General features: G+C 35.0%; 1 protein-coding gene across 1 annotated transcript; it reads left to right on the forward strand.

The window, feature by feature from the left end:
- Nucleotides 1-4,936: 4,936 nt before the first annotated feature.
- LOC143913918 (uncharacterized) lies at nt 4,937-14,442 on the forward strand. Its single transcript, XM_077433975.1, has 4 exons — nt 4,937-5,187; nt 7,250-7,429; nt 12,040-12,120; nt 12,194-14,442. Exons 1-4 carry the CDS (start codon nt 5,176-5,178, stop codon nt 13,973-13,975), a joined length of 2,055 nt encoding a protein of 684 aa, XP_077290101.1. The 5' UTR covers nt 4,937-5,175; the 3' UTR covers nt 13,976-14,442.
- The last annotated feature ends 2,948 nt before the right edge of the window (nt 14,443-17,390 follow it).

A 17,390-nucleotide genomic window follows, 5' to 3' on the forward strand; every position in this document is an offset into this window, starting at 1 on the left:
CCAATAGTTCGTCCATCCAACTAATAAAAAAAATATCATTAATAAATAAAATATTAAATGTATTATTAAACATATATCTTAGAATTTTATAGGAGGGGCTGCAGCCCGGCAGCCCATTAGGACGAGCCGCCACTGATTTAAATGCATAGGAAACAAATACGTATACACTGGAACTGTATTAGTGACCAATAATGGTTAATGTCATATAAAGTGAGTACATTTAAGCCGCAAACACACTGAATCGTACGCCATGTACATGCTCGTGGTTTCCAGTTGGGAAGGGCGTTTCTTCAGGTCTTTGTTAATTCCTACGATCTCGAAGTTTCTCCTACTTTTCCTACATCACCGTTATCGATCACTGTCAAATCTATGTCAATACAGGTATAAAATATCACCGAAAACATTCCAGGTGGTTATTATCTATCTAAACGAAAAACACGTGCCCCATTCCTCTTGGTGTCTGCGTCTTATATACATCAATTTTACTAGAACGAAACTTTGTATAAAACTACAAAGTAGAATGCTTTGTTAAAAGCATTCTACTTTGTAGTTTTGAAAACAGTATTGGTTTTTCAGTCATTTTATATTATTTTTGGTTTAGAAATGGACATTAATTAGATATTGATATTTCAGTAATAAAACATAGAATAGCCTTGTAAAAATCAAATATTTTCCAGTAAAATTATCACTTGCGTATTGAATACAAAGTCACTGAGCAAATAGATATATAATAAAACAAAATAAAGTCGAACGTAAACATAATAAAGTAAAAAAGATTTTAGAGGTGCAAATAAAACCGTATGAAATTAAACTAGTTTCGTGGGAAAACCGTTAATTTGAGATAAATCTTACAAATTTCCTTTGCTTAGGACAAATGTTCTTAGTTCTCGCGATTATTACGGTTAATGATGGGAAAGGTGGCACAGGAAATCCAAAGTATTAATTTTTATTTTGTTTTTTAATTTGTGTATGTCATTTCTAGTCACCGGAGCCTGAGGGGGCCGTGTATTGTTCAAAGGTTGTAAATGCATTGTTAAAGGTTTGCAGAACAATGGATAGCACTGTGACTATCCTACCTCTAGTCATTTCAAATGCAGACAACAGGTTTTCACGTTAAAGGTCTATTTATATGTACTAGCACAGCACGACCGGCAACTGCACGTAAACAGCAGTACAAAAAGTATTCCACGTAGTATTGCGTAGACAAAATCTATTCATATTATACAGCAGTACATGTTACCGTAACATATCAAGCAACATTGGTTTTCTTTAGCCATTGTGGAAATATTAACGTACGACGTGACGTCATAGAAGCGAGTGCACGCGTACTAATGAAAGTGTACATGCGCATATGAATATTTTCTAAAACGTCACATTGTGGCAATATTGATCCTATGATACGACGCAACCAATATTGCACCGTATCGTCACGTTCTGTACTTTATATATGTATGTAAGCCAATTTTGCCTAGCACTAGGCCAAAACTTATCTGAACGTGCGCTGCTGTATAATATGCATAAAAGTAGTTTTTTGTTGCACTGCTGTGCCAGACTGTTTGTTGCCTTGCAGTGCTGGATAGTACGAATAGACCTTTATGCGTATTATTTATTAAGAAACTCCGTGAATTATATGGTTTTAAGAATCTATTCTTGAACGATTTTATTATATTCGAATTAGGGCGAAAACACAGCGATGAACGTGGCACATGTTTTTTTTAGATAGTTTTAAACATGCGAAACAAATGTGGAATGTCTTACACATATTCATGAAACGCCCAGCACACACCGTCCCAAATTCAACCCTCTGGAGTGTTTTCGGTAATATTGTATCCTTGCTCGACAGTGATCGATAACGATGTATCCCATACTTGAAGAAATGTAGGAGACCCCCCACAGCGGGGTGCCAAGCACACGACGTGCCGCAGTGTGATTTCGCCCTTATTCTAAGGGCGAAAACACACTGAGAGGGACGTGGTACGTGCTTTTTTTTTAGATACTTTCAAACATGCGAAAAAACGCAGCACCCCTAGCACATAGTCATGGTATACAGTCCCAAAAATCACCCCCTGGAATGTTTTCGGTGATATTTTATCCTTGCTTGACAGTGATCGATAACGGTGAATCCCATATTTGAAGGAATGTAGGAGAAACTTGTCGGTTCCATATGGATATGCATACATGTGCGACCTCCCAAACATATTCATTCTGTACGTGCACAGCGGGAAGACAAGGACACATGACGTCCCATACCATTGAGTGTTTTCACCCCAAAATATTGTTGCGTAGGCCACCCACCCCTACGCCGTAGGAGTGGGTGGAGGATCCAAATGAAAAGTCAAAGTCGCTTCACAGCATTTATTGGGTCATTAAAGGTCTGACCGCACTATACGACAACCGAACGATCCGACACTTCACAACAGTGTGCTACAACATTAGGTAAACCGCACTTGAACGACAGCGATGCGACACTACGCAGTAAATTTTGTCAATCGTTCGTTCGGTGCCTCGGAGCAAGATCGAGGAAGAATTATGGCTACATATTATTTCAAAGTCACGATATGAAGAATGATAATAATTGTCGCAAGGCAACCCCCACTCAACGACACTTGCGTCACGTCGCAAACGACACCTCGCGTCAAAGTTGGTCGAAAAGTCAAGGTGTCGTTGACGCAAGGTGTCGCTCTACGTCATGCGACTGTCGCGCAGTGCGTTGTCTCATGGTGCTTACGGACTAAACCAACGACGATTTTGGGCTAACTTTTTAACCAGCAGTAGCGTACATAATATTGAAATAAAAATTAAATTTTAAAATTGAAATTAAATATCAAAATCAAGCTAAAGAGCGAAATTGAGCTAAAATTAGATCATCGTTGATATTTTGAATTACAACAATGTTTTGAATTACGACGATTCGCATTTAAAACCAGAGAAATATTATAATTTCTCTGCTTACGAGCGAAAAAAAATATTGTTAAAGTCGTCACGAGATGTTACTGTATTTCCACGTGGATGATCGATAAAAAAAAAACAATTCATAAAAAACGCGGTGTCGGATGTCGGTGATTTGTCAAAGGGTTTTTTTTCTTTCGTCGAAATAAAATTAATAATCACACATTATCCGATAAATTTTACCTCTGAAGTGATTTAATTACTTGATTTATTTCGACGAGAGAAACAATTGAAGAAAAAAAAAATCCGTTTGATGTGACCGACAACACCCCGGGTTAGCAAAAATCGTTGGATCACCCATACTAATACATGATATATTCTCAGTAACTGCGCATTACGGGGAAGTAAAAATAATAATTCTTTGATTTTTTTCGATCTTAGTGCGTATCTTCGTAAGTCAAAACATCTTCGACAAACAAAAGTCGAGGATTACCTGTATGTGATTGTTGATGATCTAATTTTAGGTCAATCTCGAAAATTTATTTAAATTGTGCATGTTCTGTTTTAACTTTCAATATTTAATTTTAATTTTAATATAATGATTATAATTTTATTTTGATACTTGAATTTAATTTTAATATAATAATAATAGTTTTAATTTTGATATTTTATTTCAATTTTTAAATTTAATTTTTATTTCGATATTTTGTACGCTACTGGTTTTAAAAGTTGGCCTGTGGGCCGTTCGTTGGCTTGGTGCGTACGCACCATCATACAAACAATATTTGGTCGCGTACTGTTGTGAACTGTCGGATCGTTCAGTTGTCGCATAGTGCAGTCAGGGCTTAAGGAGGTTCACGCGCAGCCAGCGCTCGTTCCAGAATAATCTGACAAGGCCTAAGTACCTCCTTTTAAAGGACAGGTTCCTCACCACAGCTTCCTCAATACGTTTGTTTATCTATTGTTTAGGCACGTATGATCTCATGGTCTCAGGCACGCACAGTCTCACGCTTTTGTACGGATTCTGGGAACTTGCGGGAGATGCCACTCGGCCTAATCCGAGGGTCTCCTTTGTCCACTTCCAAATGCACTTTTAGGCGGCATATTATACCCGAATGCAATTAACCGGTGTGGCTCTTCTTTCCCACGCTACAATATTGACAATTTGTCATAATTAAAGCCCGGACCCTGAGGGGGCCGTTTATTGTTCAAATGTTGTAAATGCATTGCTAAAGGTTTGCCGAACCTTTTTTACAAAGCATTTACAACAATTGAACAATAAACGGCACGCTTCCGGTCCTACCTCTAGTCATAATCGTATTCCGACTAATGCAATTGATCAATTCTTCACATGTTTATTATATTGAATCATGTTCTAATGCTTTCTTTATCGTCATTTTCATATAAAATTACCACCAATTCACATTGTTAGATACATTTTTATTTGCCTTAGTTTCGTGAGAAATCAATGAATTTATTTCTAAATCTAGAAACCAATTTCAGAAAAGAGTAACCTGTTATTTAATACTGAAGTTGAATTGAAATCTTATACACAATATTTAGTAAAAAAATCTTATATTATCCATACCACAATTAGCCTTGTATTTTTTCCCTTTGAACAAATGATTTTATCGTTACATAATTTTAACAACGGACATAAAATTAATGCGTAAAACTCAAGACTCCTACTTAAAAACTGTCAAAAACGCTAACAAACAAAATTTGCTTGCGAAACCTTAACGACCATGATTCACCACAGTAAATATTCAAAAACCCAACTCAGGCGATTAAAAGGAAGAGGTGGGATGAAAAAGCAAACAATTCCATAATCCTCATTTATTATACTGAAAGTCTGTATTCCAAACAGGTGAAAATAAAGTACCAAGCATAATAGTCTTATTATCGATAAAACAGCGTGTGTGATCACATCAGACGTTTTTAAGTAATGTTAATCGTCCTCAAATATAGCCCTGGGTTTTAATACAACGTGTGAACAGGCTCGTTTTTATAAACGTTGATTATACGGTGCAGTGAAGCTTCGGGATATATACCCAATGGCACCAGCTTGACACCACCTGCTTGCTAGTAGTTTTCTGCGGAAAAAAATGAAGAATATTTGTTCAGCGACTGAAGATCATTGTCGTTTGGCCGGTGGTGTTGGCGGAGGACGGCCCTGCATATATAAACATCTGTGATCAGCGCTGATCATCAGTCTCGCGAGGATCATCCCCGGAGAGTTCTGGTAGACCGCCTACACCAGTAGCTCGGGTTGAGATCTCTTTCACGATGAAGTTTATGGTGAGAGTTTTCACTACTTCTTCGGAAAATTCTGTTGCTTCTTGTGAAGAAAGACTATCTTTCATTTTCTTTTGGAAAGTTTTTCTTGCATATACCGAATTTTTCATAACATAATTGCGTTTGAATTATTGACTTTATATTGGAAATCATTCAAAAGAAAATTCAAATTGATCAAAAGAAAATTCTTCACAATTTTCCATTGTTATATTTTAAATTTTCAAAAGTTTATTCGTGAAATATTTAAAAACTACACAAATATTTAAACACTTATTTTTGTGTATAATATATTAATATTATACATACATATGTACATATAATATAATAAAGTACAAATTTTACTTTATATATTTATTATTTAAAATTGCCAATTTAATATATTTTCCTATTATTATATTGTGCTAAAAATACTATATTACCAAAAGCTGATATTTTAAATCATTATTTATTTTTGATGAATTTTGTGGACTTTTAGCTCAAATTATAAATTAATAGCTAAAGTAACATTGAATAAAGTTCAATAATAAGTAAGATATTTCAAATCGTTAATTATGAAAGGTTTTTTTATTTTTTAATATTTTTTCTATTTTAAAATGAATTCATAATAATATTCAATATGTTTCTTAATACATTTATTATTAAAAATTGGTAATTTAATACGTTTTCCTATTATTCTATTGTGTTAAAAATACTATATTACCAAATGGTGATATTTTAAATCATTATTTATTTTTGATAGAATTTGTGGACTTTTAGCTCTTAATTATAAATTAATAGCTAAAGTAACATTGAATAAAGTTCAATAATAAGTAAGATATTTCAAATCGTTAATAATGAAAGGCTCTTTTATTTTTTAATATTTTTTCTATTTTAAAATGAATTCATAATAACATTCAATATGTTTCTTAATACATTTATTATAAAAAATTGGTAATTTAATATATTTTCCTATTATTCTATTGTGTTAAAAATACTATATTACCAAATGGTGATATTTTAAATCATTATTTATTTTTGATGGAATTTTTGGACTTCGAGCTCAAATTATAAAATAATTACTAAAATATCATTGTATAAAGTTCAATAATAAGTAAGATATTTGAAATCATTAATCGTTAAATTTTGATACTAAAAAATGTAAGTTTTTACTTTTTAGTAAATATTTAATCCATTTTAAAATGAATTCATGACAATATGCAAAAATTTTAAAAATCCATTAAATATTTAGTAAATTTCCTTTTAGAAAAATTCAAAATAAATAATTTTTACTATCAATTAAATTTACATATTAATAAGAATATTCAAAAATAAATCAACAATACAAAAATATATATTCGTTTTTAAAGCTCTCGATATGGGAGTATCAAATTATGAATACTACTAAAATCTTCTGCTTATTTGGGGAAAATCATTTTTCTTATACACCACTATTTGTTACAATTTTCGAAGTTCATACAATTATTACAAGAAATTCATTTTAGAATATTTACTAAATAAACAAAACGCCCAGCATGAAAATGAAGTCTTCTATAAAAAAAATTCCTATTTAATCTGACTTAGTGAGACTTTTCATATAAAAATTGCCATAATATTGTATTCGCCGTTTTCTATCCAACAATAAACGAGTAACGCGAATTTCTCACGAGTAAGTTATATAAATAATTTTTCCGTCTATAATTAATGAAAAACAACATTCATTTTCATTCATGTAATACATTCATAGATGTAACAAGCGTAAGGCCATTTTCACATGGGTGCGTATGCGAATACATACTTTTTTATTTTCGCCAAACGCTTGCTTTCACAAGATAAAAGTCCTATATATGATGTATTATGTCCAATATTGATTTTATTTATTAACATATTATATGTATATACGCTGTATATATCAATCACACCCAACTTCGCTAAAGGTTAATTTAAAAGTCGATAATGTGGAGCAAAAAACTAGTCCTATTGCTCACTCTGATATATCTATGTACTGTACAATGCAAATAAAAATAGAATTTAAAGTGCAGTTGATTCAATTTGATTCACTTTTGACATTAGATTTATCAATTTTCAGATTGTTTTAGTGTCGGTTTTGGGAGCAACCATAGCAAAGCCATCCATCGGCCATGGTAATTTCATCCAAGATGGTGGAAGCTTCAGCTACTCTTACCAAACCCCTGTAGTCCATTCGTTGGTCCATCAAGCGAGATATGTGCAAGCTATACCTGCTCTTCCCGTGGCTCATTCAGCATCCGTAAGTATACTCAAATCATTTAACAGTCGAAAGTCAGTCTTCCTATGATGTCATTCAAGGATATTTTTAATCTATGCTCAATAATAGGAATCCGATGTAATTTGAATAAAATACTATTGTGTGCAAGAATGTCGATTTTGATATATTCCAATTTTTTTCATGTGCTAAGCACATCATCATCAGTACGCATTTAAATCAATATCAAGGGTGGAGGAAAAAACAATTCAAGGCTGCAGTGTGACTTAATCAGAACATCGGACCGGTTTTTGGTCCAACATCGGATTCATCGGTGAAAAAAAAAACCGGTCTTTGGATAATGTCTGTTATTTCTTTTAATAAACGCGGTATAATTGACAACAGGGTGTGTGCTATGCGACAAGGACGCTTCATATACTATATCATTAGTAATGATCTTTGATACGAGAGTACATCGATGAGTGTGATCTCAATGCGATTGGACCTAAAATTGATCAAAATCATTGGGTATATTGTATACATATTTGTATTACAATTTGGGGTTGAAAACTTTCAATCTAAGATTCTACAACTTCACGTGTTGTATTAAGGTTTTCTGTAGCTTGATTTGATTTTTAAATGCTTTTAATTAATACGAAATTATGTTCACAATACATCTTATATCTATTTTAATAGCTACCGATCTACTGATCATTTTCTATTTTACAATTTAATTTAATTTGGTTAGTAATCATAGTATTATATTATTCCAATATTAATGTACAGCATAATAGGAAAACCTCAAAAACCTATTTACAATTCTTATAAATACTCATAATACATCTAATACATAATATTAATTGAAGACTGTCTAAAGTCGATGACCTAAAGCAGATTGTGTTTAGGTAATCTGTGTTTATACCTGAAGGGTATAGACATTTTGTTATAATCACCGAGACTCTTCACAAGTCTGTTAGTATGGTTATTAGTGATTCTGTCATAGAATCTACTGGTTAGTTTGTTAATAATGTCTGTAACAAACGGAATATTATATATGGCATGCAGTTTTTTCAAGTTAGTATATATGGGTGTATTATAAATTAATTTTAGGGTTTCCAAAGCTTGAGTCAGTTTCATTAGTACATATAAATGCGAACCTTTTTTATCTACTTAACTTTGGCATAAAAATCCAATTGTTTTTGTCGCAATGGTATATCGAAAAAAAAATCCGCTAGTTACACTAATATTAATGAAATTGAATCTTCTGCTGATTTTAGCTTCAGATTTTCACATGATGACCTCATCTGTATCTTCTACCCCTTCTGGGCTATATTGCAAGTCTTTTAACCCCCGATGATTCGGATAGAATCTTTTTTCGGAAACTTTCTTAGGGAGAAATCACACAGAGAGGCACGTGGCACGTGTTTTTTTTTTACATACTCTTTAGCATGCAAAACAAACTGAGGCACGCAGTCCAAAAATCACCCTCTGGAGTGTTTTTTCCTTGTATTGATATAAGCTTGACAGTGATTGATAACGGCTAATCCCATATTTGAAGAAATGTAGGAGAAACTTGTCGAAATAATAAGATCGTACGAATTAACAATGAACTGGGAACGTCCTTTCTCGATCGGAAGCCAAGAAGACGTGCCGTGCCGTTCATTTGAATGTGTTTTCGCCCTTAAGGTACATACATTGCTCTTATGATCAGATTAGCTGAAGTGGGCTTTTCTCCACGTCTTCTTAAACTCTTTGCTTCTTATCTTAGTGATAGGAAGCAAAAGATTTGTTAGATATGGTATTTATGAATCTCCTTCATTTTTTACGCGATCTGGTGTAACTCAGGGGTCCACCTTAGGCCCTTTACTATTTACAATAGTCATTAATAACCTCCCAAAAGTACTACGCAATGCTTCATGTCTCTTGTTTGCTGACGACGTTAAACTATTCTTTGCTGTTAAGGATGAGAGGCAAGCCTCTCTCCTTCAAGCTGATATTAACGCTGTTTTAGAGTTCAGTTCCAGTTTAGGGCTTGAACTGAATACTAGTAAATGTGCTATTATGAGTTATGGACGTGCGAATTCGCTCTATTGTCACGGATATTCCATTGGATCCGTATTGTTGAAGCGCGTGGAATCAATGGTCGACTTGGGTATCACTTTTGATCCTCAATTCACCTTTCACAACCACATCAAGACAATCGCTGACGTTTCCTTTCGTCGACTTGGATTTGTCTTGAGATATGCTAGATTATTCTCCAACCCCTTGTCTTCTCGCTTGCTTTTCAACTCGCTTGTTAGAAGTAAGCTAGAGTATAATGCAATTGTGTGGAATCCGCACGAAGCAAACTACTCTCTTATTATAGAAAAAGTGCAAAAAGCATTTCTTCGTTTTCTTTATAAGAAAGAGTATGGGTACTACCCATATCTCTATCCTACTCCTTTCCTTTTGGGCATGCTTGGGTATAATTCCCTTGAACTTCGGAGAAACTTCTCGTTAATTCGTTTCGTTCTCCAGCTATTGCGTGGTAATACGTCATGCCCGTTGTTGCTGGAACAGTTGGGACTTTATGTCCCTAATAATTATGTGCGTGGTAGACATCATCATTTAATGGTTGTACCTGCTGCTCGCACAGTTCTTTTTCGAATGGCTCCTATTCCAAGAGCTATTCGACTTCTCAATGAAATCGTTGCTGCTGTCCCTGAATGTGATATTTTCCACCTTGGGGAGCGTAGATTGTCGGATATTATCTTAACATATTTATCTGGTAACCTGCGCTCATCATTACTTTCTTAATTTGAATGTAATGAATGAGTGGAATCTTAATCTACTCTCTTCCATTTGGGCCTCGCTGTGATTTTATTTTTTATTCATATTTTGTTTTATTTTATTTTATTTTTTCTTTCTCTTTTGTACATTTTTATATACTATTTTAATTTTGATCAGTGTAAACAAAGAATGGGATTTATGGATTTTATTTTTAATTTTTACACTTTTGTTATTTTTTTTTTCTCTCTGAATGATGTATTATTTTCCTTTTGTTACTTTTTTTGTAATTTTATTTTACCATGTTTTCTGCTTTTGCTTTTTTCCTTTATTTACAGTTTACTTGTTTTTATATCATGTTTTTATATATTTTTCAAATGTAGGCCATTGTGGCGCATTAGGTTCTTCCTGTAATGCCACAATGGTCCAAAACTATTAAATAAATAAATAAATAAATAATCTGAATAGATCAAGTTTTGGGCATCTCCAGATTTTCGTCTGAGCTATCATATTTATGTTATCGGACCCTGGTTTTGACCAGATTCCGACATTGATTTGTTAATAACAATTTTTGCTGTCTGTCTTAGTTCGTTTTTTTGGCAACTCAGTTTGCGGGTCATAAAATGCATCAGAGTTTCTGGTACATTAGCGTCTGTTATTGGTGTTGTAACCTGATCATGAAATATAATTACATCAGTCACGTCACGGTCGTGTGCTTAATACGATTATTTTACCTGTTGTCATAAACAAGACGTTTGGGCGTATCGTGTATTTATTAAGACAAAAATGAATCATCGCACGCTAAAATCTAACTGATGATTAATGTAATGTGTTTGTTATGTAAATTGACGTGTTCTGCACGCACGGAATCAATGATTTTCGTATTAGAGGAAAACCGCTGTTAAAACCACACCTCAATAGCCGATGATCTGTAAAATTCGATCGCTACAAACTTGCAAGCAACACTTTCATGTCATCTTAACAAACATTCTATGCGTAATTTGTGCAATAATAATCGTCATGACCTATGCAGTTGGGCGTCTAGTTTTGCGTTTTGCGTCTTCGATTTACAATTCAAATTCAACCAGCCCACTACTAGTGAAAAATATGCGTTGCAACACCAGATTAAATGAAAATAAATTTAACATATTACATCCAGTGTGATTATCTGCATATCTTCTCGGTATTAAACTATGAGTAATGTGTACCTACTCAAATTACCAATGCATTGTGTGAAATCCATCAATCCATCAATGCAAATTGAATTCGTAGACATCGCATTTCAAATTGCAGAGGTGCAATTACTAAATTGCATTTCCGCGTATTATTATGAAAAAAGTAACTTACCTTTGAAACCAGACAGTTATTAAATCACCGATTGCACAAACAATTACAGACTTGTAATTATAATCAAAAACACACACTTATATTTAGATATTTTGAGGCAACTTGATCTTGTTGTATTTCATGATAAAGAATGGACAGCTAATGAATCATAACTTCCGCATTTTGTATCATTGCATATTTGATTCCAATTCCAGTGTATTCAGCAATAAAAAGAAGTTTAAAACATTATTTCTTTCATCATGGATTCAATCATAGCTCTATTAAGTATGTGGGATTTTGATCAAGTGAATTAAACACATTTTCTTTTTGAAACATTACTCAAGTATGATTGGTAATCGTTTGCATATCAAGTTGATTGTCGTTTTACTACTTGTTAAAACTTGACAATTTAATAGGCGATTTAATATTACCTCGAAAACCTTCAAAAGGTGTGCGAGATAGTAATCAAAATACACTTGAAGGTGTTTTCCAAGGTATTTGCTTAAATATGTTTAGAAATGTGCGATTCCGGACAAATCTTAAACTAAACATTCTAATTTTAGGTGGTTGTTGGACCCAGTGTAAGATATTCCTATGGAGCAGTTCCAATCGCCTACAAAAATGTAGAACCAGCAAACATTCAGGTATTAATTTAATCGCCATATTCATTATTCCTGATATAGTGGGAAGAAATTAATCAATTAAATTTCATTTCAGTTGTCTTCTGATGGTTTTGTGTTGGACACCGAAGAAGTAGCGAAGGCTCGCGCTGAGCATTTGGCAACAGTAGCCCAAGAATCTGCTAGGGCTGCTGCTTCCGGAAACGACGAATCCGAAGGTATCATCATCGAAGATGCTGACTCTGTAGAAGTTGCTGCTCCAGTGATCGCAGCCAAGAGTCAAATCAACTTCCAACCTGCTAATATCCAATTGTCTAGCGACGGTCATGTTTTGGACACACCTGAAGTAGCTCAAGCCAGAGCTGATCATTTAGCTCGTTTCGCAGCTGAATCGGCCAAATCATCCCAATCTTTCTCTTACTCGGCTCCCAACTACGTGTCTTACAATGCAGCCCCAATCGTCGCCGCTCATTACGTAACTCCAGTTGCTAAGGCTGTGGAAATCGCCAACATTCAAGTTTCTTCTGATGGACACGTCTTGGACACACCTGAAGTAGCTCAAGCCAAAGCTGATCACTTTGCTCGTTTCGCAGCTGAATCGGCCAAATCATCCCAATCTTTCTCTTACTCAGCTCCCAACTATGTGTCTTACAATTCAGCCCCAATCGTCGCCGCTCATTACGTAACTCCAGTTGCCAAAGCTGTGGAGATCGCCAATATTCAAGTATCTTCTGACGGACACGTCTTGGACACCCCTGAAGTAGCCCAAGCCAAAGCTGATCATTTAGCTCGTTTTGCAGCTGAATCAGCTAAAGCATCACAGTCTATTGCCTACTCTGCTCCTAGTTATGCCGCATACAACTACGTCCAAGCCGCACCAGTCGTCGTACCAAAAGCCGTAGAAATCGCCAACATCCAACTTTCAGCTGACGGACACGTTTTGGATACACCCGAAGTGGCTCAAGCTAAAGCCGAACATTTCGCTCAATACAATAGCGATGCTGCCAGAGCTGCTGCTGCAGGAGACGACACCGAATCCTACGATGAAAGCAATGATTCTTCATTTCAACAAGGTGATTCCGTGTCTATTGTAGCTCAACAAGCTCCTTTGATTCAATACAAAGTCGACGACGCACCGGCCGATATTAAAGTTTCGAGTGACGGATTCGTTTTGGACACACCTGAGGTAGCTCAAGCTAAATCAGCTCATTTGGCTGAAGTTGCCAAATCTGCATCCGAGTCGAGCCAAGGTGGTGTGGTAGCTTATGGTATTCCTTCAACGGCTGCTTCTTACGTCGCTTACACTTCTCCAGCTGTAGCATATACTGGACCAGCTGTGGCTTATACCGGATCAGCTATTGCTTACGCTCAACCAAAATGGGTCGGACCCGAAGCTGACATTCACATAGGTGCTGATGGCTACGTCGAAGACACATTTGAAGTCCAACAAGCACGTGCTGAGCACTTGGCTACTCGGGCTTCTATCATGGCAAACTCACAATCCAGTTGGTCTGGAGCTGCTTCGAGATACGCTTCTGCAGCTCATGCTGGTCAATATATTCAAGATACAGCTGAGGTAGCCGCAGCTCGCGCCGCTCATCTGCAAGCACATGCTGCCGAAGCAGCTAAAGCCACTTCTTCAGTAAAATCATACAATTATGGTAGATTAGTATACAGCGCACCAGTATACCGCACAGTGGCTCCAAATTACAGCTACGTCTACTCTTCTCCATCATACAAACTCCTCAGTTACAGATACGCACCGACAGCAGCCCCCGTAGCTCTAACACCAGACGGTCAATTCTTGTTGGATACCCCTGAAGTTGCTATTGCTAAAGCTGATCATTTCGCAGCTCACGCCAGAGCTCGAGGATATTAAGAAGCTGAAAGATGTAGTTTGCTAAACCAATCAGATTTTACAGTAAATTGTGATATACGTATATGGAAAACGACCGAATCTAATCTAATAATGCAAGCACGCGTACGATTGTAATAAATTAACGATAATAATATTAAAATTGTGTATAAATTAATGATAATAAATACCTTAAGGATAAGGATCGTTTCGAGCATTGTAATGTTTACAATTTGTTAAACGATCGAATTAATATTATCTGCATTGAAGGTCGAATATGTCGAAAGAAAAAATAGCCTTCCTATCCTGGAAAGTTAATAAAAACAATTGTTGCAATTTCATTCTATTGAATGACAATAAAAAATAAAAAAAATTGAAAAATATTTCTTTATTTCATTTTTATACTTAATTTGAATTGAGCTCATCTGTTCTTCCCAAAAACATGTCTGTTTTTTCACCTCGCGTATATGTAATACATACATACATAGTTATTTGATACATGTATGTATATACATCCACTGGAGGCCCGTACTACTCAAAAATATAAATTAATTCGAAATCAATTCATTGGGAATATGGTATTGGCAGAGAAATGTAAAAAAAAATTCTGGGTGTTTGTACATTGACAAGTTTTTAGAAATTCATACATACACTGATTTTACCTCACTAAGGCAATTTTAAGCATTCTATTTATAAGGATTTAAATCAGTGGCGGCTCGTGATAATTTTTAGTGGCGGGGCTGCACTGAAAAGATGTCTAAAAAATGTCACCATAATTATTCTATCATGTCATAACAGGACAAAATAAGCACAATTTTTGGCGTACGACCACTTATGTACATGTGGATATAAGTATTATTGAAAAAAAAACTAGCAAAATTCACCACCCATTAAAGGGGTGCGTCCAAACGCGATGAAGATTTCGAAAAATACGCTGGTACTCCAGTAAGATTGCTAAAAAAAATTCGTTCTTGCTGGTTTCGCGACGCGGATTAAAAAAACCCCAAAACCTTTCAAAAACTTAACCCCCTAATTCGTAACGAAAAACATTAACAGCTAGATAAGTTGCTTTTTTTATTTCAGCACTTATTTTTTCCCTACACACGTTCAAAATACAATCTAAAAGTTCATTTTGAATAGTTTTTGATGTCCCTTTAAAAACCGCAGAAGTTTGAAAATGTTTTTTTAAAGAATCGTCGAAATTTTGTGAATATTCTAGAAGCCCCCGAAAAACTCCTGGATTTTTTGAATTATCTGTTTCATCGTGTCCCCTCATTGGCATTTCAAATTTACCGCAAAATTTAACGCAATCAATAATTTTAAATAAAACATCCCGATTTTTTTTGACGTTTTCGTTATGCTTATCTATTTCCCGCCGACAAGCTTCCCAAAATCGTGAGATTACACACATTTTTTAAGTGTTCGACACTTCCCTCGTGTTTTTAAATTTATGGTTTAAATGTTTTAAGTCAATAACTCCTGTTTTCGTCCAAGATGCTTCGCCTGGCGACTCGCCTCCAAACAAAAGACACGGATAACAAAATAACGCGTTTTTTTCTGTACATCTCGTTAACCAATTGTATTTTTTTATAAATGTCTGGATTAAATTTTCGCGAGTAACTAAAAGATCTACTGTGAAATAATTAAATTGGGCGTGAGGCAGCCTAATGCTTTTATAGCGACTTTTTCGGTAAGTTCTAGTCGCGAAAAGTGCAAATTTTGTAAATATTTTACTGAATTATTTTGTTCTTCCATTTTTAAAAGAAAAAAATCTTAATATATTTAAATAAAAATTACGAGAAAAAGTTAAACAGATTTGAAAAAAGTTTGCTGTTATCAAAATGAAAACGACTCACCGAAGATTGGATGAGGGCTCGTACACAACCAATTAAGAGTAACGAAAACGAATAAAGCTGTGATCGTGCGATTCAACTAATCAAATGTAAGATCAAGCGCGCGAAATCTTAAACAAACTGACAGATGAATGTCGTTTAACAGGCGAAGGCTGCCGACTGTCCAGCCCAAAACGGCAGAGTGAGTGAAAGAGAAAGAGCTATCTGCAGTTGCAAATAGCTCTTTCTCTTTCTCGTTCCGAAACTCCGGGCTGCGCAGCGTTCAGCGCGGCGCTGTAACACTTTACAGCCAGTACAGCAACATTTTAATTCATCTGTCACCATACAAGTTAGTGGGGTCTTCGAAACGGTCAACATTACTTACAATATCACCCTTTTGGATATGGGTGATATTGTAAGTAATATTTACTCTGTCGAAGGCCCCAATAGTTCGTCCATCCAACTAATAAAAAAAATATCATTAATAAATAAAATATTAAATGTATTATTAAACATATATCTTAGAATTTTATAGGAGGGGCTGCAGCCCGGCAGCCCATTAGGACGAGCCGCCACTGATTTAAATGCATAGGAAACAAATACGTATACACTGGAACTGTATTAGTGACCAATAATGGTTAATGTCATATAAAGTGAGTACATTTAAGCCGCAAACACACTGAATCGTACGCCATGTACATGCTCGTGGTTTCCAGTTGGGAAGGGCGTTTCTTCAGGTCTTTGTTAATTCCTACGATCTCGAAGTTTCTCCTACTTTTCCTACATCACCGTTATCGATCACTGTCAAATCTATGTCAATACAGGTATAAAATATCACCGAAAACATTCCAGGTGGTTATTATCTATCTAAACGAAAAACACGTGCCCCATTCCTCTTGGTGTCTGCGTCTTATATACATCAATTTTACTAGAACGAAACTTTGTATAAAACTACAAAGTAGAATGCTTTGTTAAAAGCATTCTACTTTGTAGTTTTGAAAACAGTATTGGTTTTTCAGTCATTTTATATTATTTTTGGTTTAGAAATGGACATTAATTAGATATTGATATTTCAGTAATAAAACATAGAATAGCCTTGTAAAAATCAAATATTTTCCAGTAAAATTATCACTTGCGTATTGAATACAAAGTCACTGAGCAAATAGATATATAATAAAACAAAATAAAGTCGAACGTAAACATAATAAAGTAAAAAAGATTTTAGAGGTGCAAATAAAACCGTATGAAATTAAACTAGTTTCGTGGGAAAACCGTTAATTTGAGATAAATCTTACAAATTTCCTTTGCTTAGGACAAATGTTCTTAGTTCTCGCGATTATTACGGTTAATGATGGGAAAGGTGGCACAGGAAATCCAAAGTATTAATTTTTATTTTGTTTTTTAATTTGTGTATGTCATTTCTAGTCACCGGAGCCTGAGGGGGCCGTGTATTGTTCAAAGGTTGTAAATGCATTGTTAAAGGTTTGCAGAACAATGGATAGCACTGTGACTATCCTACCTCTAGTCATTTCAAATGCAGACAACAGGTTTTCACGTTAAAGGTCTATTTATATGTACTAGCACAGCACGACCGGCAACTGCACGTA

Source organism: Arctopsyche grandis, chromosome 6 (assembly GCF_051622035.1).
Source record: "Arctopsyche grandis isolate Sample6627 chromosome 6, ASM5162203v2, whole genome shotgun sequence".
Taxonomy (NCBI): Eukaryota; Metazoa; Arthropoda; class Insecta; order Trichoptera; family Hydropsychidae; genus Arctopsyche; species Arctopsyche grandis.

Coding starts and splice junctions, on each gene's coding strand:
- LOC143913918 (XM_077433975.1), top strand. Junction 7,430..12,039: donor CCGTGGCTCATTCAGCATCC/GTAAGTATACTC, acceptor TTCTAATTTTAG/GTGGTTGTTGGACCCAGTGT. Junction 12,121..12,193: donor TAGAACCAGCAAACATTCAG/GTATTAATTTAA, acceptor ATTTCATTTCAG/TTGTCTTCTGATGGTTTTGT.